At 38.9% G+C, this 21,343-nt stretch overlaps 1 protein-coding gene across 2 annotated transcripts in view; it reads right to left on the bottom strand.

Moving 5' to 3' along the window:
• Positions 1-1,713: 1,713 nt before the first annotated feature.
• The window catches only part of klc1a (kinesin light chain 1a), a 90,248-nt gene continuing 70,618 nt past the window's right edge, over positions 1,714-21,343 (bottom strand). Inside the window, exons 14-16 of one of the 2 annotated variants that reach the window (XM_039741785.1) lie at positions 18,465-18,595; positions 7,656-7,722; positions 1,714-3,286 (exon numbers count right to left, since the gene is read on the bottom strand). In XM_039741785.1, the coding sequence (XP_039597719.1) occupies positions 3,221-3,286; positions 7,656-7,722; positions 18,465-18,595 (264 nt within the window). In that variant the 3' untranslated portion in view covers positions 1,714-3,220. The remainder of the gene's footprint in view (positions 3,287-7,655; positions 7,723-18,464; positions 18,596-21,343) is intronic. The other variant, XM_039741786.1, reaches the window with a different exon arrangement.

The following is a 21,343-nucleotide window of genomic DNA, read 5'->3' as shown; positions in this document are numbered from 1 at the left end:
CTACAGAGTTTTTGCATTTGATCAAAGTTACATTTCCATGATAGCGTCGTCCTCGCACCCAGCAGCCTGCATTTGTAACTCTTTAACCTTTTTACTGCGAATAAACAAGAAGAAAAGGTTTAGTGTCGGATGAAGAGACTCATTGGTTATCAAAACAAAGGTGCATCCAGATATTTACAAAACACGAGAATCATTTAGAAATATTTCACTCTAAATAAGAGTAGGCTGTAGAATCCCATGATATCGAGGATTTGTTTGTTTTTTAATTTTGAAAACCCTGGTGTGCTTTGTAAAGGGATGCTGTTGGGCCACAGACGGAGAGCTGACTGCTCTTAGAATACCCAGCAGACAAACTTTATGCTAGCAAATGATGACCATTGTGTGTGAAACCTTGGAGAAAACTGCAGTACAACCAGAAGGTGTAACTAATGTGAGGAAGGAGCGGAGGAAATGTGCTGAACATCCGTCCAGATGTGCTGGAGAGAGATGATCCAGAAGGACTGGAACAAAGCAGGATTCAACTGTAAGTAGACCTTCAGATCACCTGCTCTGTCTCATGTAGACACACACAGAGATCCACGTTTGTAAACTGGTGTTGTCTAGCTGTGAGAAAATCAACAGGATCAATCATCAGGATGCATACGCCAGAGACTTAATAAGAAGCTATAAAGTGTATCCATCAGGAGCACATTGCGTTGTGTGCCTTTTGTGATTATATGTGGGTGTGTGTGTGTGTGTCTACATACACACACACAAACATTTATGAAAGCAAAGGTCTCTGATAGTTTGTACATGTGTAGCTAATAATCCACAAAGGGAAAAAATGAATTGCGCATCTTAAAATAGTTTTTTATTTGTGAGCTTTCAACCAGGTGTTCTCATCAGAGGAAAATGATTAGACATACAATAAGGTGGAGTATGGAGGGCGCTGGACATACGGCCTGTTATTACTTAGATGTTCTTCTTAAGCCTGCACATGTTGGGTTCATGTCCAAATGTCTGTTAATGGCGTTTTCATTTGAGAGCCACGATTCAGCCAGTTCTCTGGCACTTTTATTTTACTCGCATCATGTCCCAGTTAAACGTGTGTCCGATCGAACTTTCCTTCTGGCAGCATTGTGATCTTCTTGTATGCGTGTTGCTCACATACATACACACAGGGTGACCCAAAAATGTATACTGTACATACTTTGAATGATAATAAGTGCAATGTTTATTAAGACAGCACTGCAACTGCTGCTGTTTATTTGAACTTGCTGCAGGAATCTGCCATGGGACATCTTGTATGTATACTTGCATATATCCATCTTCTATTATCCTTATGTTATGACTAGTTTGGTGTGTTATTGGTTTAGTGCAGTGGCCATGTTTGGGTCATTTGTTATAAAATAGTCTATCACCACACCCACACCACAAATCGAGAAAGTCAAAGTTATCTGGACTTTGACCAATTCGTGAACTGTGTTCAAAAAGTGTACAGATGTTTTCATGTTCAGATGTTTTCATAGGGACTTTAGTCCTTTAAGAAACGGTACACGAGCTGTGTGGAGCCTTCTAGTGTGCCTGAAATATTTTGAAAGGAAGACTTGAAGTCCTTATCCTGCCGCCGTGTGTAACTCCACACCAAGCCACGGAAGTTCTGGACAGCTGGCATGAACATCCAGTGGAAGGTGAGCTTCAGTGCCACGTCACAGGTAAGAATGAAACTCAACATTTGGGCTGTGATGGAACTTTTATTTTTGTAATATCATACATTACCACAGTATTTCATAATCTTGTTGGCCCAGGATGGGAATGGTTTTAATTGTAATTTTATTCACAGTGAAACGTTTGGTTTTAATGTCTTTTTTTGTTAAATACAGTATACATCCTTAATTTTATATGATTATAAACAATACACTGTACAGCATAGTAAAGAGCGGCTATGAAAGCATCACCAAAGAGATTATATCTACAGGCTTAATAGTGGATATGCAGTCATCTCCTTTGGGATCCTGCTGTTTGTAGACATTGTCATGTCCCACACAGATGGGGTACTAATTTGGGGTAGACCCCTGTCCAAATGTAATTAACTAGATAAATACCTGAATCTGCTTTGTGTGGGGGTGGGCTTTGTTTTGGCCTTGGAACCCCTGCAGTTTTATTTTCTCTAGCATCCCACCAACAGGAGTTTTTAAATTTTCCTCTGACCAGCAGACTATAGTTCTAGTTTACTAAACAGAAAACTGTGATTCTCATTTCTACTGTTTTATATAACCTGTTATAAAAGAAAATGAAACCTGAAGAGCACTTACTTATAACTTTTGTTAGCCATTTCTATTATAAAGCACTATAAATAAAGGTGTAACGTTCTCCGTCCATGCAGTGTGCCCAACTCGCCCGCCCGCCTCTCACAGGTCTTAGGACGCAGGAGCTGCTCGACTGGGAAACGTCTCATTTAGCAGAAGAGCAAACGCCAGGACAGCCTCGTGAACGTTGACTGCTGGACCACATGCTCCCTTGCCCTCTACACATAAAACATATAAGCATACATTCTCAGAACAAAAAGTCAAGAATAAACGTCAGACTTCATCAATAACAAAAATAAAACTGCTGAAAAAAAGAAAAGTTAAACAAATAAATTGGGATTAGTGGTTGGTTTACATTCAGTACCACAGGCATGTCGTCATTCATTGGTTTTGGGCTTTAAGATAACAAGCCTGCATATGATGGCCTGACTGGACATCCCACCCCACTCAAGCAGACAGAGATTTTTATGTACTTATTTTTAAATTCAGATGTTTAGGAGATGTTTAGGTGCTTCACTCTCATCATGTCCCAATATGCCCTCTAATATTTCTGCTGTTGCTTGTAAAGATCTTTTCAAAGTGCTGTCCTGATGCTGCACCCATTCTTAGATTACGCACAAGCTGTCCGTTTGTTCCTTGAGTCCAGTTCTACAAAGTGACCTCGCCACACTTGATCAGCTTCAACACGGCCGTTGAGAACAGTGCAAAGAATTGGAGCCCTAACTCGATATTCTGTACAGTTTGTCCTAATTACTCTATTACAGAAGCAACACGCGTTAAGATAAGGGGGCTGCTTTATCCCGGTCCAGTTTCCTGCTTGAAGGCGAAGCAGCAGATCCAGTTGCAGGACAGCTTCCTCCATCATTTTTTTTTGGTTGACCTTCCACATCTGTGCCGCCTTCTGAAGATCTCTGGTGCTCAGAGTGATGATATCAGTGGGCCAGGTTAGTGTGACTGGCGCTCAGATTTCGACATTCACTCAGACTATTATTTCGTTCCTGTGTGACAGATGGGGAAAAAAAAGGGGGGCTTTAACTTTGCAGAATATTAAAAATGAATGCAGTGAATAAGAGAACAATCTGCAGTAAAAGCTACAGCAATGCACGGCAGCACTTTCTACAAGCAGAGCTGTTTATCCCATCTTGTTCTAACTGCCCACCTCACCTTGGCACCTGTGGTATATTAATATATTGGGCTAGCTGACATTTTCTTTGTTGTCTTTTGCCCACATGACTAAATCCCAAATGGTATTTCCTGTAATTCACCCCCCACCCATTTCCTACAAGTCACCAGTCTGTTTAAATGCACTCTTGCTGGTGAGATTTGACAATCACTGCACTGGAAAGGTGGGCCGGTGGTGTGTCTGTATGCGTTCATGTAATGAGGTTTCACGTTTTACTTTCAATGGCCAGTTTTTGTAGCTGTGAGAGGAAGTTGCACATCAAGCGTACTTACGACTTGTAGACCTGCATGCTTTCATGCCTCTGAATCTGCCTAGCAGAAGACAGACATTGTTTTGGAGAGATGGCTGTTGGGGTGTCATGGTTGTCGAGATTTAAATGTCAGCTTAAGTGTCCATTATGCAAGTAATGTTCTGTGGGGCCAGTTTCCCTGGTGCACTGACCTGGAGAAGAATGCATCTGCTTCTAATGAACATCGTCTTTCCACTGGCCTCATTTGATGCATGTCCTGTGATAAATTCTTTACATTTGGAAGCCATCATTACTAGCAGAACATCACACGCTATCGTCTTGTGTCTGGTATGTTGGGAGTGGCCTGATGGCACAGGGGGCTCTTGAACTCTGGCTGGGACTGGCAGATGGCACAGAGGTGACACTCCAAGCCTTTACAGGGCCCTGTGTGGTGCAGTGCAGTGCAAAATATTGTAATGTAAAGATCGACACCTGAAAACCAAATCTTTATTCATAGAATACATGGCAGTAGAATTTTATTTAGCTTTATTTTAAGAAATATAGGGTCAAGTGGGGGCCTTGCTAGTCTGTGCCCCCAGACATCCTGGTTTGGAGGTTAACACTGGGTTTTCAGACCAGCGCCATTTCACATTTCAGTTACCCTGCTGCGGCTGTCAAAAGCAAAACTCTTCTAAGTAGCCATCCTGAGCCCAAGGACAGAGACTCATTAATATTCCACAGGTTATTCAAGAAAAAGCAGGAACCACACACACACACACACACACACACAGAGAGAGCTGCTGGTCTTCAGAATGACGCGGACTTAACAGGAAGTCTAAAACTTCAACTACTATGTGAACAGATTTTATGCAACAGGTGATTAGGTAATGATAAATTACAGTGTAGAGTAAAATCATCCGCTGCTACATTAATCCTGCTTGTTGGTTTCAATTTTAAATTTTATTTATGCACACGTTAGCTGTTTTTGATTACCATATAAACACCTTCATGAAAGAAGGATGAAGCTGTTGCTGAGAATGAGGAAAGAGCGAGTTTGGGTGCGTCCAGAAGATTTTAGCTTGGTGTGTTCAGCAGGCAATAAAGCAAAAGTAACCCGGAGGACGCCCTGGTCATCGAGTGCCACGGCTACTGCTTGTTGTCTTCAAACCAGTTCCTTATATAGAAGCCACACTACGGCCCTGCTGAGATAATTGACAAATGCTGTATCGACGAGCTGGGTATAGCACGTCACACTCCTGGCCATCATGATTTATATATTTAATAAATTATAAGCGTTTCTTCATAATAAAGCCTGCAGATTTGCTGATGGTTAATGAAAATGTGTTAAGAACTAACAATCTTAATAAGACTGGGAAATTTTAATTTCATACAGAGAAATATACTTGTTTTCATTAAAGCGTATGAGAACAGGCATCTTTATAAATTATACAAATTAAGCCCTCAACATTGTTAATAGCCAAAAGCAGTCTTTTAATTATGGAAGAATTCATCTTACATTAGAAATGCATCTGAAACACAAGAGCTGCATGCTGTGAGAGTCTCAATCTTTGCCACGTCAGCCCTGGTGACAGTCAGTTTAATGCCACGCGTCTTAGTCACAGGAGGGCGTCTGGTTCAATTCAGGGCTTGGCTCGGCTGCCTTCTCTGCCATTTGTGTGTTTTCTTAATAGTCTCACAACGCAACAACTAAAAAAATCTGTACATGTGTGACTTCCACGTTCAGGGTGGCTTAGTCTACTTAGTGCTGACACTTGGCCAAGCTAAATGAAAAATAAACGGGTGTGTTAATAAACAAAAAATATATAATCGATCCTCCTATACATTTACTCTTCCTTTAAATACAACTTGTGCCGGTTATAAGTATTCCGAGAAAGCCTCTGCTCCTCCATATCCAGATCACATGATGCCTAGTTTCAGGGAAATACTGAGATGCTGTTTTTGGAAAGCCACTGTACCTCCGAATGTAAGCATCTGCCTGCTGTTGGCCCAAGTGCTAAAAACGCAAACAGACAATGCTGGCCATTAGGACACCCTCTCCACTGCAGCAGTCATCAAGGAGCCTGCTTCTTTAACGAAGTTGGAGACCCTGGGTTCAAGGCCAGTCTCTGCAAGTGAGGACATGAAGCACAGAGGAGAAAGCAGGAGACTGATTCCTTGCAACTTACAAAGTGTCACAAAAAGGACCTCAAGTCATGCTAAGTAAATATAACAGTCCAGAGAAGCTTAAGCACTGAAAATGTTCAAGTCAGAGGAGGCAATCGAGGAGCTCACCAGTTTAGATCTCCTGCTGCACATCCTCTCAATGACACACTAATATTCAAGACAGGAGCGTGGCAAGAAGTGCAGGGGTGCCCTTCTAATAGCCCAAAGGTTATGAACTACGTGTACAACTACGACTTGGTGCCTATTGCCAAACACGCTAAAGTGGGCCCCATCACTTCATATACAGTACGACAAGCACTTGGAGGCAGTTGGAAACAGTGGGCCAGTTTGCACTGAAACCAGTATATAGTCGGTGACAAATGGGTAAGTGATGACTTCACAACCAGTAAAGTGGAATGATGGAATGGTCCAGAACTGGGATACCTAAACAGGCAGGCAGTTACTACTGCGGACAATGGCCATGATTGATGGTACAAATGGTTATACTGTATGTTACTGAATGGAGCCACTAGAGTACTAAAGGGGTTCAATAAAATATTCAGGAAAAAGCCTCCTGGACTTTCCAGAATGTCGTCTGGAGATGGTAGACACATGGGGTCAGGAACTGGATACTGGGGAAAAAGCACCAGTCACAAATAGCTGTATAATGGCTGACGGTGCCTCCCTGATGTACAGTTGTGTGATCATTTCTGGCAGACAAGTTAACTTGGATCTCATCAAACTCAGTTCTTCATAAGACTAAAATATTTGTATGAAGCGTGGGCAGCCTGAGAATAGCAAGGTCTCCATCATATTTGTTTTTTTTTTTTTGTTGTCATTTGTCTGTATCCTCGCAGAGTGCATGTTACCTTTCACTTGCTTGGTTTGTAACTCCTGAAGAGAAATTTCATAAACCCTTTCAAAGGATTTGGTGGAGGAACAATAATAATGAAAAGTTGCTTTATGAATGTATTATATAATCACCTGTTGCATAATTTTTTCTATAGTTGTTGCAATGCAGGAGTTTACTTTTTGGATTATTGCTGTTTTGAGGTATTTCATACAATGCTTCTTGTTGAAGTAAATGTGTATTCTTTTTTACAGTGGAATTTGATCAAAAATGCTTTTCAGTCAAACAAAAAGAATATAAACAAGCTTTCCATATAACAAGGAATTACCAATTGCTGTACACTCATACTTGTCATTGTAAATTGTCCAGCTCCTGTGTTCAGCTTGTTTTCTTAAAGTCACATTAGTAAGATAATACATTAAAATGGCCAGAGATGTTAGTTCACTGCTCTTGTTAATACATCTAGAACTGCAACACAACTGCTGCACTTGAATGGGTGATGAGCTTTGGTGTCTAAAGGAGTGTGGTTCTATTAAGAACAGCAATAATCCACATATTGCCCTGGAGAAACCAACAGCCACTTTTCCACTACCGGTGCCTGTGGACCCGAGCACTGCGCTGGAGTTCCTGCAGCATTTGTTTCCAGAATAACAGCCACACAGCCGTATTGTTGGCACCAGAGCCAGAGGCTGTTTTTCAAATGTGACTACAATGATCAGCACTTTTGGATCAGCTTTGCTGTTCAGAAATCCTGGTATTGGCCCAGCATGGCTTCAGCCTTTCATGTGCAGAAGAACCAGGATGGAGAGCTGCAGCTCAGGTGCAAGGTTAGGCCCTAAGTGGAAAGGAGGCTAATAAGGTACTATTGTCTACATTATGGAGATTAGCAGACCACATACTACAAACTACAAGAACATACAGGTTAATAAATCAATTTCTTACTTGCGAAGATTCCTCTGCAGCCTTGTCAGCCATATTAAGAACACTCAAAGAGTGGGCACGCTTCATGCTGAAACCAGGATAGTGACATGCAAGAATAAACCAGTGAGAACAGCTACACATGAGCAGGCAGCAATCAAGAAAAAAGAGCACACCAAGACCTGAAAACTACGATTGGAGGAGTCAGCTGGAGAACCTTGTGTCTTGGTGCAGAAAGACTTGTCTGAAAATTAACATCAGCAAAACCACGGAACTGGTTATTGACTTTCACCCTACCAAACAGCCCCTTTCTTTGTCTGGTCATTATTCAAGGAGTGGATATAGAGGTGGTCTTCATCAATAACAGCTTGGACTGGTCTCATAACAGAGGTCTCCTGCTGCAAACAAATTTCCCTCTGGGGTAATAAAATCTACCTAACCTATATAAGAAATGGCAGAGCAGGCTCTTTTTTTAGGAGATTATGTTCCTATAATGTGGATAGTGAAATCCTTCATATCTTCTACAACTCTGTTTTGGCCAGTGTAATTTTCTACACTATGGTGTGCTGAGTTAGTACCATCACTTCAAGAAAGCCCCACTGAAGGGCAGGCTTAGTTATGGGACACACTCTGAAACCCCTGGAGGTTGTGGCAAAGGACAGAATTAAAACAAAACTGAGTACCATTATGAACAATGCTGCACTCCTCTCCATGACACACTAACAGAGAAGACTTTCAGGGACAGCATGTCAAGAAATGGTACAGGGTTTCCTTGATACCAACAGCAATATATGTCTGTGCAGTGCCTCACTGTGCCTTTCAAGTCAGAAGTTTTTCTTTCTTTTTAGTCATTCTAGTGCGTGTTGAGACCATAGTAGATCTATATCTAGCTAGCTAGCTATCTGCAAAGTTTCTGTTAAAAACAAATGAAGTTCTGTCTATCTCAGAAGGAACCACCCAACTTTCACACCACCTTGGCAGATGCAGAAGTTGACATCCAGCAACCAGACACAAACTGAGTATTTATTTTATTTGTAAAGTAGAGGCAGACTGGAAAGCTGTGGTCATGTTCTGTCTGGAAGCCTGGACAGACACATTTCTCATTTAGGGGGCAGAACAGCTTGATCTGCTACCAGACCACAAACCATCACTACCCTGTAAAGCTGGGCATTTGGGCTCCCTAGCCCATTCTACCCCCTTGGCACTTGTTGCAGATCTGCAGCACACTGCTCCTGTTCCCTGTGTAGGTGACGACAAAGCCAATTGGCAGGAATTCCCAAACTGTTGCCTCTTAGTGGAGTAGAGAAGTGAATTGCAGCAGCATTGCACACATTTTGAAGGTTAGTAGGGGTCAGTAGACAAGCTTGTATTAGTGAACACCTGCTCCAGGGTTTAGTGTTTCTCTGCAATGCCAGACACAGATGCAGTACAGTACACAGACAGAACAAGATCTGGTGGGCCAGTTTTACTTTGAATATTAGTAGGGTGCTGCAGTATAATCAATATTTTATTAGCCACCACACTCCATATACAATGTGGAACCTGCTACTCTTGTTAAACAAAGACTTTGCACAACAAAGTTGTTTATGGCTCAGATCATTTTAACCTTCTTCTTTAAAAATGTTAGTGGCCCTCATGTAAAGGTTCAGCTAATCAGAGTCAAATGCCCACCAGACAGTACCATATCCCATCAATCCATCTTGGTTGTATACTGTTGGCGCACACAGGGCCCAGTGGCACATTGTATTTGTGTACAAGAGCTGATTCAACAAAGAAGCCTACGTTACTTAAAATCTATCAAATGATCAGACATGTCCTGTTACATATCGAATATAAACCAAAAATCAAAGCAGTAATGGGGTAGACCCTCAGCATTATCTATTAATCTTGCTGCCACAGCTCACATTCTATTTCTTTAGATACGCCACATTTCAAGTCATCATGAAAACCATGTTTAATGTGAATATGGCAGCAGAAAAAGATTACTGTGGGCCTGTGTCCTCATAAAATATGAAAATATATGCAATATTACATGTCTCCTCCACCTGGATCATCAAAGATACACCACATAACACGCAGGTTGACTGTTTGTGAGCTGTTGTAAGAAATTAAAGGAGTTAAGTTGATAAGCTTTATACATTCCATCTGAAGTTAAAAGAGTAGCTCTGTCTTTAAGGTTTGGCTTGAGAACAACATGTTGAAACATTGCAGCATGTTTCTGGACCGGATGGTCATCCTTTCCAAGGTTAGACAACAAGTGAAATAGATTAAAAAAAAACAAAACTGCACATTTTAAGTTGATTAAAGAGTTTGTCACAAAATAGAATTTATTCTTGCAAAAAGAGCACAAAGCAAGAACTCCATCAAAATAAACACGCAGATCAATGTTTTGCCTGCCACCCAAAAAGAAATGTTTGTGCAAATGGCTGTTTGGAAAACAGAGTAAAGAAATGTGCACTGGTGCTTCTGCCCATACTCTATGAGTACGAGAACTACAATAAAGTTAACACAAAGTAATTTAATATTGTGGAATATTAAACACAGTGTGCAAAAAAGAAAGTGGTTAAGTGTGCAGTTATGTGTGGCAGCTGGCTGCAACCTTTTTTAAGCATGGCAAAGGTTAGGACATAATAATATTAATAATAATAATTCTTTACACTTACATAGTGCTTTTCTCACTACTCAAAGTGCTCTCCATGAAGAGAGATCCCGGGAAGAACACACAATCTCCTCACTGAAAGCAGTAGCGCCAGTACTGCACCATGCATTAAAATTTCTTAGAACAATTATCTGCGTTGACCAACTCCCTTTAAAAGGTGTTTTACTGTCATTAAGTATTTAACAATTACCCAGGGCATTTCTATACTAAATTCTTTTTTAAACATTTAACAAAATGTATTTCTCACACACCATCACTGGAGAGTAGCCAATGAAGTCAAACTATGCAGTGTGTCATATGGACATAAGTTTCACATCATTATAAACTTCTATTCCTTTTCCATAGTAATGTCTACAAGCAGAGTCATAAATCCACATTCAGAACTAACTTATTCATCTTACATGGAATTGAAATGCAAGATCTTATATATAGCTGGCCTAGTCCACAATAAATCATGACTACTGGTCTAGTGTATGATTCACAGTGCAGAAATGTCATCTAACTGAATTGAGTTCGAGTTCAACTGCAGTCCACAATACTTACGACCTCACTCAGGGGTTTCACTCCAAATAGCCACTCTCATGCACTAATGTAATGTAATGTAATGCAGTTTTCATACAGCTGATGCTATGCCCTAACAAAGGAAATTTTAAATAAGGAAAAAAAAAATCCAGACTTGGAGATAAAGTGCTGATCCTAAGGTTAGTAGCTCATGGTATGAATATGGGGGTCTCAGACTTGGATACTGGGAGCCCAGGGTGTCTTCTTTATACCAGTTAAGGGAATTTGTTATTTATCGATTTAAACAGTTGGAATGAAAACATTTTAGAAGTTCATGCACTACAAAACAGCACATCAGCAGAAATCTGCTTCTATTTTTTTGTAATATACATACACAAACTTTGCCATATACAGTATGTCTGTATACAGATACATGCTTTGTATCTCTGTAAACAGCTCCACTTTAGGTGTCTTTACTTAATTCTATTGTGTCTCACATCGTAGACATTGCTAATTTCACATTTTTGCACATACTGTCTTGTGAGCCGTAACTTGGTATGTTCAGATACACAATCTGACTTGCAGCAGCCAAGCAGTCATCGCTCTCTGCTTTTTGATTTTTTAATTGTCAACTCTTCCTCCTCATGGAGCAGAATTTAGCAGCATTGGATTTTTCCCTCATTAACAGACAACATGAGCTGGGAAAAGACCACCATGAGACAGCTTAGTTCTACCTTGTTGAGGACGTGTTGTAATAACAGCAATCCTGTTAGTATAAGAGAAACTACAGGGTCAGACTTTGACCCAAATGAGCACCAACCCCTATACCTCAGCCCATTCAAAGGTCCCAGAACTCTTCCTCTCTGCTATTAGCCCTCTCACTTTGTGACTAGAGGAATATGCAAACACTATTAAAACTTTCATTGTAATATTTAAAAAAAATTAAAAAAAAAAAAATAATATATATATATATATATATATATATATATATATATATATATATATATATATGAATAATCAGATTCTCCTATATGATGTATGTAGAAGTAGGAGACTGCACTTGACCCCAAGGATACTCAGACTAGAATTGTGCAGTTGGTCTGAAACAAAACAGTGACACTGCTGACATCAAACAGAGAAAGAAAAGGAAGAAGTGAGGAAAGAATAAAAAAATGAGACAGAAAAGGAGACAGCAGCAGCATTCAAACACCACAAGTAAAATGGAGAGCTTTTTCATAAGAAGATACAAAGGCAGCAGGATGAAGTAAAGTGATTATGGAGTGTTGAGTATTGGCAGCACTTACCCAGAAAAAACGCACACCTCAGGTCAATGTTAAACCTTCACATGGTCGGCAATACTATAAAGGTCTTCAGACTGGGGAGTGCTGAACATTTCTACTATAAGGAAATTAGCTAAGGATGTTTCCTTTACTCATTCACATACTACTAAAACAATTACTAGAATGGCTCCTTTTCATAGTCTCATTACATCTTTTTATTAGAATAGCACCTGCCTGTGTTCTGAATTTGCATTTGGAGATGTAGAAAAAAAGACTAGGTCATATTTTATGGTTCATTTATATTTCACTGCTTGTGCTGCGATGGCCAAAAATATTGGTACCTTTGCTTTTTATTCAAATGATGTACCTTTCTAAATGAAACATTTTGAGACTAAAGAGATCCTTTGTCATCCATCCATCCATCCATCCATCCATTATGGAGTACAACAAAACAAAAAAGCTGTCGGTGCTCAATTCTTGCTGATCCTACAAAGACATTCCAAAACATTCTGGATAAAATTATTGGAACCCTTTAGAAGTTATAAGAAATAATCATAGTGATACTTCAAGAAAAGCAGCATCACAAGTTTAATCACTCATTCAGCCACTCAGTACTTACTCCGCTGTGTTGTGTCACTGTGTTTGTCACACTAAACATAGAAAGGAGAAGAAAAAGCAGGGAGCTGTCCGAGTAGGTAAGAAAGAAGGTAATAGCCAAGCACAAGGTCAATGTAAAGACTAGAAGACCCTCTCCAAAGAGTTTGATGTTCCTGTGACCACTGCTGCTGATATTACTATGAAATTTAAGGCTTTGTGACTGAAGTCGACCTCCCTGGACATGCCACCACAAGGAAAAGTGACCCAAGATTATAGATGGATTGTTGGAATGTTGGAGAAAGAACCAAGGAGAGCTTCAAAACAGGTATAATCTGCCCTTCAAGCTCAAGGTGCAATATTTTCAAGTCAAACTATTCATCGCTATATGAATGAAACTAGGATCCATGGTAGAAGACTCTGAAAGACCAATAAACAGAAATAAAATACATGTTGACAAGCCACAGTCCTTCTGGAAGAATGTCCTTTGGGCAGATGACACAAAACTTGAGCTTTTTGGTAAATTACATCAACTCCATGTTCACAGAAAACAAAACAAATCTTTCAAAGAAAAGACCACCATCCCTACTGTGAAATTTAGAGGGTGGAGGAGGCACAATGATGTTTTGGGATTGCCTTGCTGTCTCTGTAACTGGGTGCCTTGAATCTATGTACAACACAATGAAATCAGAAGAGTGCAGCATACAGCCCAATGTTAAGATTTGTGTGAAGTAAGTTATACAGGACAACAAGTTTAGGCTGTGTCTCATGGCCAAATTGTAAAGGGTAGACGACTGAGTCAGAGCATCTCCAAAATGGCAGGTCTTGTGCACAATGGTTAGTATCTACCAAAAATGGTCCAAGGAAAGATAACCAGTGAACTACAGGGTCATGAGTGCTCAAGACTCAATGATGCACATGGGGAGCGAAGGCTAGCCTGTCTAGTTCAATCCCACAGAAGAGCGACTGTGACACAAGCTGTAGAAAAACATAATCTTGGCCATGAAAGAAAAGTGTCAGAACACACAGCGCATCACAGCTTGCTACGTATGGAGCTGTATAGCCTCAAACCAGTCAGAATGCCTGTGTTGACCCTTGTCCACTGCCACAATCGCATGCAATGGACATGTGAGCATCAGAACCATACCATGGTGCAATGGAAAAAGGTGGCCTGATAATGAATCACATTTTCTTTTAGATCATGTGGACATCCAGAAACATTACCTGGGGAAGAGATGGCAAAAGGATTCATTATGGGAAGAAGAAAGTCCGGTGGAGGCAGTTCTCTGGGCAATGCTCTGCTGGGAAACTTCTTTTAGTATTCATGTGAATGTTATTTTGACACCTACCCTACCTAAAGACTGTTGCAGACCACGTAACACAGGTAAAATTCCATTACACCGAACTCCCAGGGACCTAAAAAATATTTCATTTCAACTAAAATTTCATTGTAATGAGATTCTGTATTTGTTACTATTGTGCTTACTTTAACTTGCGTCCAGGCATTTGCAATTATTTCAATAGCTTCTTTCACGTTAATTTTAATCTCCTCCTGCCTACAAGTTATGCTGACGAGAATTTTTCTCAGCATTTCCTTGCGATAATTGGGTGCTAATGATGCCCAAATCCAATGGCTGAAGCACTGCTGTGCAATAGCGTGGGAGGAATTCAATGCGAACATTATCTAAATGTAGAAGCATGTTGTGGGCACAGTTATCAATCAGAAGCCGAATCATCCTTTTCTTCATCATATTGTGAGTTTTCTGAACTCTTTTGAGACCCTCCACCCCCACTCAACGGGAATGACACGCTGAGGTGCGTTTCAAAGAGCGATTGCAGCGTCTGTGGAAGACTGTTTGTTCATTGCTAGGGCAGGGCAACAACAGGTTCATAGCGCAGGAGTAAAGTGACACAGAAGCAAATCATAAAAGACTGAGGTCGCGCTATAAGTCCCTGTCTTGCATCCCAAAACACGAGGCTTAGTCTCAGTACTTTAGCAAAACCAGCTTTATTCAGCTTGAAACAGGAACGGCACACTTATTTATTGTAGCGTGATCTACCACTCTGCTATACACATACACAGCAGTCAGGCAGGGTCATGGCAAGATCAATGATCAAGTAATCCTGTTACCTGCATTTACAATGTTCCTTGCATCACCCATCGATATCTTTTCTGTTTGCTTTGGTGGAGAGACGCATCATAAGCTCTGAGCCTGCTATTGCCCTGGCAACAGATAAACAGCCTTCCATAGACATGGAGATCGGACTTTGTGACGCTCTTCGGCGTGCTGTCTAGTTGGGGGAGGTCCTAAGAGAGGTTACAAATGTCACATATTCTTGAATGAGTGCCGCATTAATAGGAATGTTTCTTGAAAGAGCATCACTGAACCACATAAAAACTGCTTTTTCAACAACTTCAAATGCAGCAGTTCACATACGTTTGCAACCCGATATTTTTCTTTTTTTTTCATGGCCTTTCAAGAAAGTTGACAGTGTCGCTGGCAAAATTCCAAATTCATTGGCAACGTCTTTTTTCTTTTTGTCGTATTCGAGAGCTGCAAAAATGTAATTTTTTTTTTCTAATATGAACTGTTAACGTTTTTTCGTGTCTTCCGTTTCTATAGGAAGGTGACAATGAGTTAAATTCCAAAGGATGTTTTTCAAATGTTCACGAGCAATAAGCAAAAGGTATCACTGAAAACCACAGGAAACAAAAAACGCAAAAAAAAAAAAAAAACAGTACGAGGAAAGTTCGAAGAAAGGAAAAAAATTTTTTACAATGTTTCTGTGAAAAAAAAAATGTTACAATGTTTCTGTTTTGGGATCATTGTGTACAACTGAGCTGCAGCCACAGAACTAAGTGTTCTGGGAATGATTCATTCATTCATTCAGGCATTTCAAGGTCTTTTGGGCACTTTGTTGTAATGAAAGTATGTGCTGAATGTACTTCGGAGTAATGATATTTCTATAGACTCGCGTCATATATGGAAACTGGGACCATAAAAATAAATCGTTGTAATGAAAATGTTGTTGTAAAGATATTTGTTGTAACGGAAATTTTACCTGTGTGTATATTATATATATATATATATATATATATATATATATATATATATATATATATATATATATATATATATATATATATATATATATATATACTTACTTTTAAAGAAGAGTAAGGGTATCAATATTTTGGCCAAGTTGGAGTTAAAATGCTTTATGACATTTTTTTTCATTTTGATCATTTATGTAGGTTTTAGTTTGAATTTTGAATATATTCATATACCTTTTCATATTGTTAAGCTGCTGTTCATTTTACCGGTCATTAAATGGGGATTACAATAAACTTGATTACAACTGATGTTGACCTTCACCCAATTTAAATTCAGTAGTAATTCCGATTAGCTCCAGGGGTCCCATTCATCATAAGGAAGGGACAACTAGTTAAAATTATATATACTGATTGACTTACTGACTAATTAATAATGATTTAAGAAGCGAGTAATAAATTTATAAATATTGAGAAAGACTTAAGATGTACTCTTCAGATGGCCTGCGGACACTGTAATAAAAAAAACGTTTATTTTGGATTTACAGTTATTTTTAACTTAAAATAAAGCTTGTATTTTACAAGAATTTTATAAAACTAATTCTAAAGAATCACAATTTGTAGATCAGAAATACCTCAGGAACATTATCTGATAAAGCTAACAATTCTATTTCTAACCCGTCATTTAAGATCAGTGAATATTCAAAAGGATGAGGCGAGCATTTCATGGTTTATGCGTTTTCTTCAGCCTTTCCTTTCCAATGACAGACATGTCTGTCTGAAACTGTCATCTGTATAAGCCCCAGCAACACAAGCATGATTAATACACAAGAAGAAATCTGAAATGGCAGAGCCACCAATATGAAAAGAATGATGCTGCAATGAATCAAACATGTAATAACATAATTAATGCATGCATTTTTGTTACACTAAAATTATTTATTTTTTTAAATAGTAGCAGTAAAATACAATAAAAGGATTTTAAAACAAAAGACTTTCAGGAAGATATATACAAGCACATACAATCATTCTGAAAATTCTAAAGTAAAAACAATACAAAAAATACAGGAATGGCGTCAGAGCAGAGTGGATTATTAGAATATCCTCATTTTATAAACTATCAGAATCTGGCCGATTAGAGGTACCAAAGCTCAGTGTTAGGCCTTATCATGAATAAACAGCTCCCACTATTCATGTAGGGGGCACAGAGAAGGGAATGAAAGAGACTGCCGGCTTGCTAGCCAGGCCGATCTGATAAGCTGCTGAGTTTAAGCCAGTCATTCAGTGGCTCTCTTATGCATTTAAAATGTGTCACCAACAGGCTACTGATAATATTGTTCATGTCAATATAACTAAAGTACAGTTCATTAAAGCAAAACCACACTGTCCAACCCTGCCAGCTAAAAGTTAAAGCACCACCATATGGCAGCATTACACAATGCATTTTCACCCTTTGTGAAAAAACATTCTTGAGGATCAAACCTTTTGTGAAGGACTAACAGCTTTAGGTCAAATGGATGTAAAAAAAAAAAAAAAAAAGGCACAGGATATCTATGACAAATTAAACAAGACCAGAAAATAAGGAGTCACACAGTGTCTCCTACCTGAAATTTTTACTTACAGCTTTGGTGACATTGGTGTTTGGAATGAACAAATCATTTAATTTTAGTAAAAACAAAACATATCAGAATTTCACAGTTTCATGAATTTGATTAAAAAATTACTCTTTATGTTCTATTATACGTAATTTTTAAAAGAACAAAATATATTAATTTCTATAGCAACACTTTGGTTTAAATGTGAGGCACATCTCTATTTTATTTCCAAGGTTCAAAGTGAATATTGCAGCCGTACTTGACTTTGTCTGCAACTGCAAGCCTGATATATAAAGTATGGTTCTCAGACAGGACACCAGCATCAACTTCAACTCTGAAGCAGCTGTTCTGATTATTTTTATATTTGAGATATTTCTCCCAGCATCACTTTCACAAAAATTGTGAACCTTAGAGCAGTAGTTATTTATCAAGATGATGACATTAAATTTAAGATATAATAAAATCTATTGCATTATTTAAACAAAGACTGAACATAATACTGACCTAAAACTGATCTGAAATCCAAGAGTGAAAAAATAAGAGTGAAAAGGTACCCTTTAAGCTGTTAAACAAGGGTTCAGATCACATGACTAATTACTCTGAAGTCACTTCATTGAAGCCCACCCTTCATCCAAATGTTCAACATTTGTGTATTAAGGTTGATTGTTAGGTTAGTTGCATGGAAAAGTGCACATGATTGCATCCACCAATATACTTCTCAGTCAGCAAAACTTCATGCATCAATACCTGCAAAATGTATAGTCTGTCATAAAATTAATGCAGACTACCATTTTAAACAGTGGTGTAAATGGTCATTAAATCATGTAGTATTTTATTGTAACTTAAAAACAAACACAAGTTTCACCTTTATCTGATAATACTGATGTTAAATGACTGTAAACCAGAGGGACCTTTTATAACCAAACTTCCATCAGAATATTACACAATTACAAACAAAGCTCTTTTATAAAAAAAGAAAAAAAGGTTTAAAATAAGTTGCCATGTGTTCTTTAACACCAAGGTGCTTGAATGACTTAAGAATCACACAACATGTTCTAACACTGAGCACACAGGAATAATCTGGGAGAAATGAAAGTGAATTTCCACTGCAGACCACATGAACAGCATTAGAGGTGTATGACAGATAATTACCCTGGGTTCTTGGGGTCACTGTCCCGAGATGGTCCTCCACGCAGCTTTCTAACTAACTTCTCACTGCTTCGCCGGAGGGAGGCCCTGAGCTTGTTAAAGGAACCACTTCGTTTTAGGGATCCTGTCCCATCCTGGTAAAAAAAAATAAAAAGAATCAGGTAAGCACTTGTGAGATCATGTCACACAAAAAAGGCAAATATAATACAAAACAGCTGCACCCAAAGTTACCCAACTGGCTTTGCACAGCCAGATGCAGCTATTATCCAACATAAACAATAACAGTAAAATACACTGAGAATAAGAACAGTCACAAAAGCACAGGCCGACATCTTGTCTAGCATACTTGTAGTCAAGTACCTGTTCACTGGGAAATTAGACATCTATGCTCTGTCCCACAACATTCCTAAGTATGCAATTTCAGGAATTTGTGGGCACAAATTTATGTATAATATAAAATCACAACGATCTCAAGCCCTTTTTTTTTTCTTTATATAAAGGATCTCATCTAAGGTGTTGTATTTTGGTCTGGAGGTTTGAACTTCATCTATTACTCAACTATTAATATAGTCATGATATTCTGTAACCTAAAAGGCCACTCACTAAGGATCTGTTAAAAATAACAATGAATGTACGAATTCAACTTATTGTCACATCTAGAAGGGTCACATTACATCTCATGTAAGTAACAAAAATTGCTTTCAAAATTAAGCAGATGAAGCTGAGATACAACAACATGTAATACAAAAAGATTATCTTTGCAGACAAAACAAGTCACCTAACACACATGGAAAGTACAGACATCCTTCACAAGCCTGGGAGATAACACAGAAAGAGTAAAAATTACAACATGGTGGCCAAAACTGGAAGGCAGTGAATAAGAATGTATGTTTTCCTTACATGTGACATCACAGCCAAGACACTGGTTTATACAGCGAATGCAGAGTCATGGAGGAGCACGCAGCATCCCAAGGCAACAGGTGGGATGCTTATATACAGTCATATGAAAAAGTTTGGGAACCCCTCTCAGCCAGCATGATAATTTACTCTCCTTTCAACCAAAAAAGGTAAAAGTGGTATGTCTTTCATTTCAAAGGAACATCTGAGTACTGGGGTGTTTTCCGAACAAAGATTTTTAGTGAAGCAGTATTTAGCTGTATGAAATTAAATCAAATGTGAAAAACTGTCTGTGCAAAATTTTGCAGATTTGAATGCATGTAACTACTCAATACTGATTACTTGCAACACCAAATTGGTTGGATTAGCTTGTTAAGCCTTGAACTTCATAGACAGGTGTGTCCAATCATGAGAAAAGGTATTTAAGGTGGTCAATTGCAAGTTGTGCTTCCCTTTGACTCTCCTCTGAAGAGTGACAGCATGGGATCCTCAAAGCAACTCTCAAAAGATCTGCAAACAAAGATTCTTCAGTCTCATGGTTTAGGGGAAGACAACAAAAAGCTATCTCAGACTGTCAGTTTCAACTGTAAGGAATGTAATTAGGAAATGGAAGGCCACAGGGACAGTTGCTGTTAAACCCAGCAGGTCTGGCAGGCCAAGAAAAATACAGGAGCGGCATATGCGCAGGATTGTGAGAATGGTTACAGACAACCCACAGATCACCTCCAAAGACCTGCACAAACATCTTGCTGAAGATGGTGTATCTGTACATCGTTCTACAATTCAATGCAATTTGCACAAAGAACACCTGTATGGCAGGGTGATGAGAAAGAAGCCCTTTCTGCACTCATGCCACAAACAGAGTCGCTTGTTGCATGAAATGCTCATTTAGACAAGCCAGATTAATTTTGGAACAAAGTGCTTTGGACTGATGAGACAAAAATTGAGTTATTTGGTCATAACAAAAAGCGCTTTGAATAGTGGAAGAAGAACACCGCATTCCAAGAAAAACACCTGCTATCTACTGTCACATTTGGTGGAGGTTCCATCATGTTGTGGGGCTGTGTGGCTAGTTCAGGGACTGGGGCCATTGTTAAAGTCGAGGGTTGGATGAATTCAACCCAATATCAACAAATTCTTTTGGATAATGTTCAAGCATCAGTCACAAAGTTGAAGTTATGCAGGGGTTGGATATTCCAACAAGACAATGACCCAAAACACTGTTCGAAATCTACAAAGGCATTCATGCAGAGGGAGAAGTACCATGTTCTGGAATGGCCAATACAGTCCCCTGGCTTGAATATCATCGAAAATCTATGGGATGATTTGAAGCAGGCTGTCCATGCTTGGCAGCCATCAAATTTAACTGAACTGGAGAGATTTTGTATGGAAGAATGGTCAAAAATACCTTCATCCAGAATCCAGACACTAATCAAAGGCTATAGAAGGCGTCTAGAGGCTGTTATATTTAAAAAAAAGGAGGCTCAACTAAGTATTGATGTAATATCTCTGTTGGGGTGTCCAAATTTATGCACCTGTCTAATTTTGTTATGGTGCCTATTGCATATTTTCTGTTAATCCAATTAACTTGATGTCACTGCTGAAATACTTCTGTTTCCATAAGGCATGTCATATATTAAAAGGAAGTTGCTACTTTGAAAGCTCAGCCAATGAAAAAAAATCCAAAGAATTAAGAAGGGTTCCCAAACTTTTTCATATGACTGTAGAAGACTAAACTAATGAGATGCTCAACAGACAAAGGGTTAAATTGTGCCATAACAAATTTTACAGAATACACAATTAGGTGAAATCAGAGCATCAGACCTTCACTTCTGCACACTTTATTGTTTTGTAGATTCTATGTTAAATGGATACATTTGGCATTTTTACCTTTCTACACTCAATAACCAACAATGACAAAGTAAAAACATGTTTCCAGAAAGCTTTGCAAATTTATTAAAAATCAAAAAGTAAAGCCTCTCATT

Source organism: Polypterus senegalus, chromosome 18, assembly GCF_016835505.1.
Source record: "Polypterus senegalus isolate Bchr_013 chromosome 18, ASM1683550v1, whole genome shotgun sequence".
NCBI lineage: Eukaryota > Metazoa > Chordata > Cladistia > Polypteriformes > Polypteridae > Polypterus > Polypterus senegalus.
This window is presented reverse-complemented; position numbering and strand designations above follow the sequence as displayed.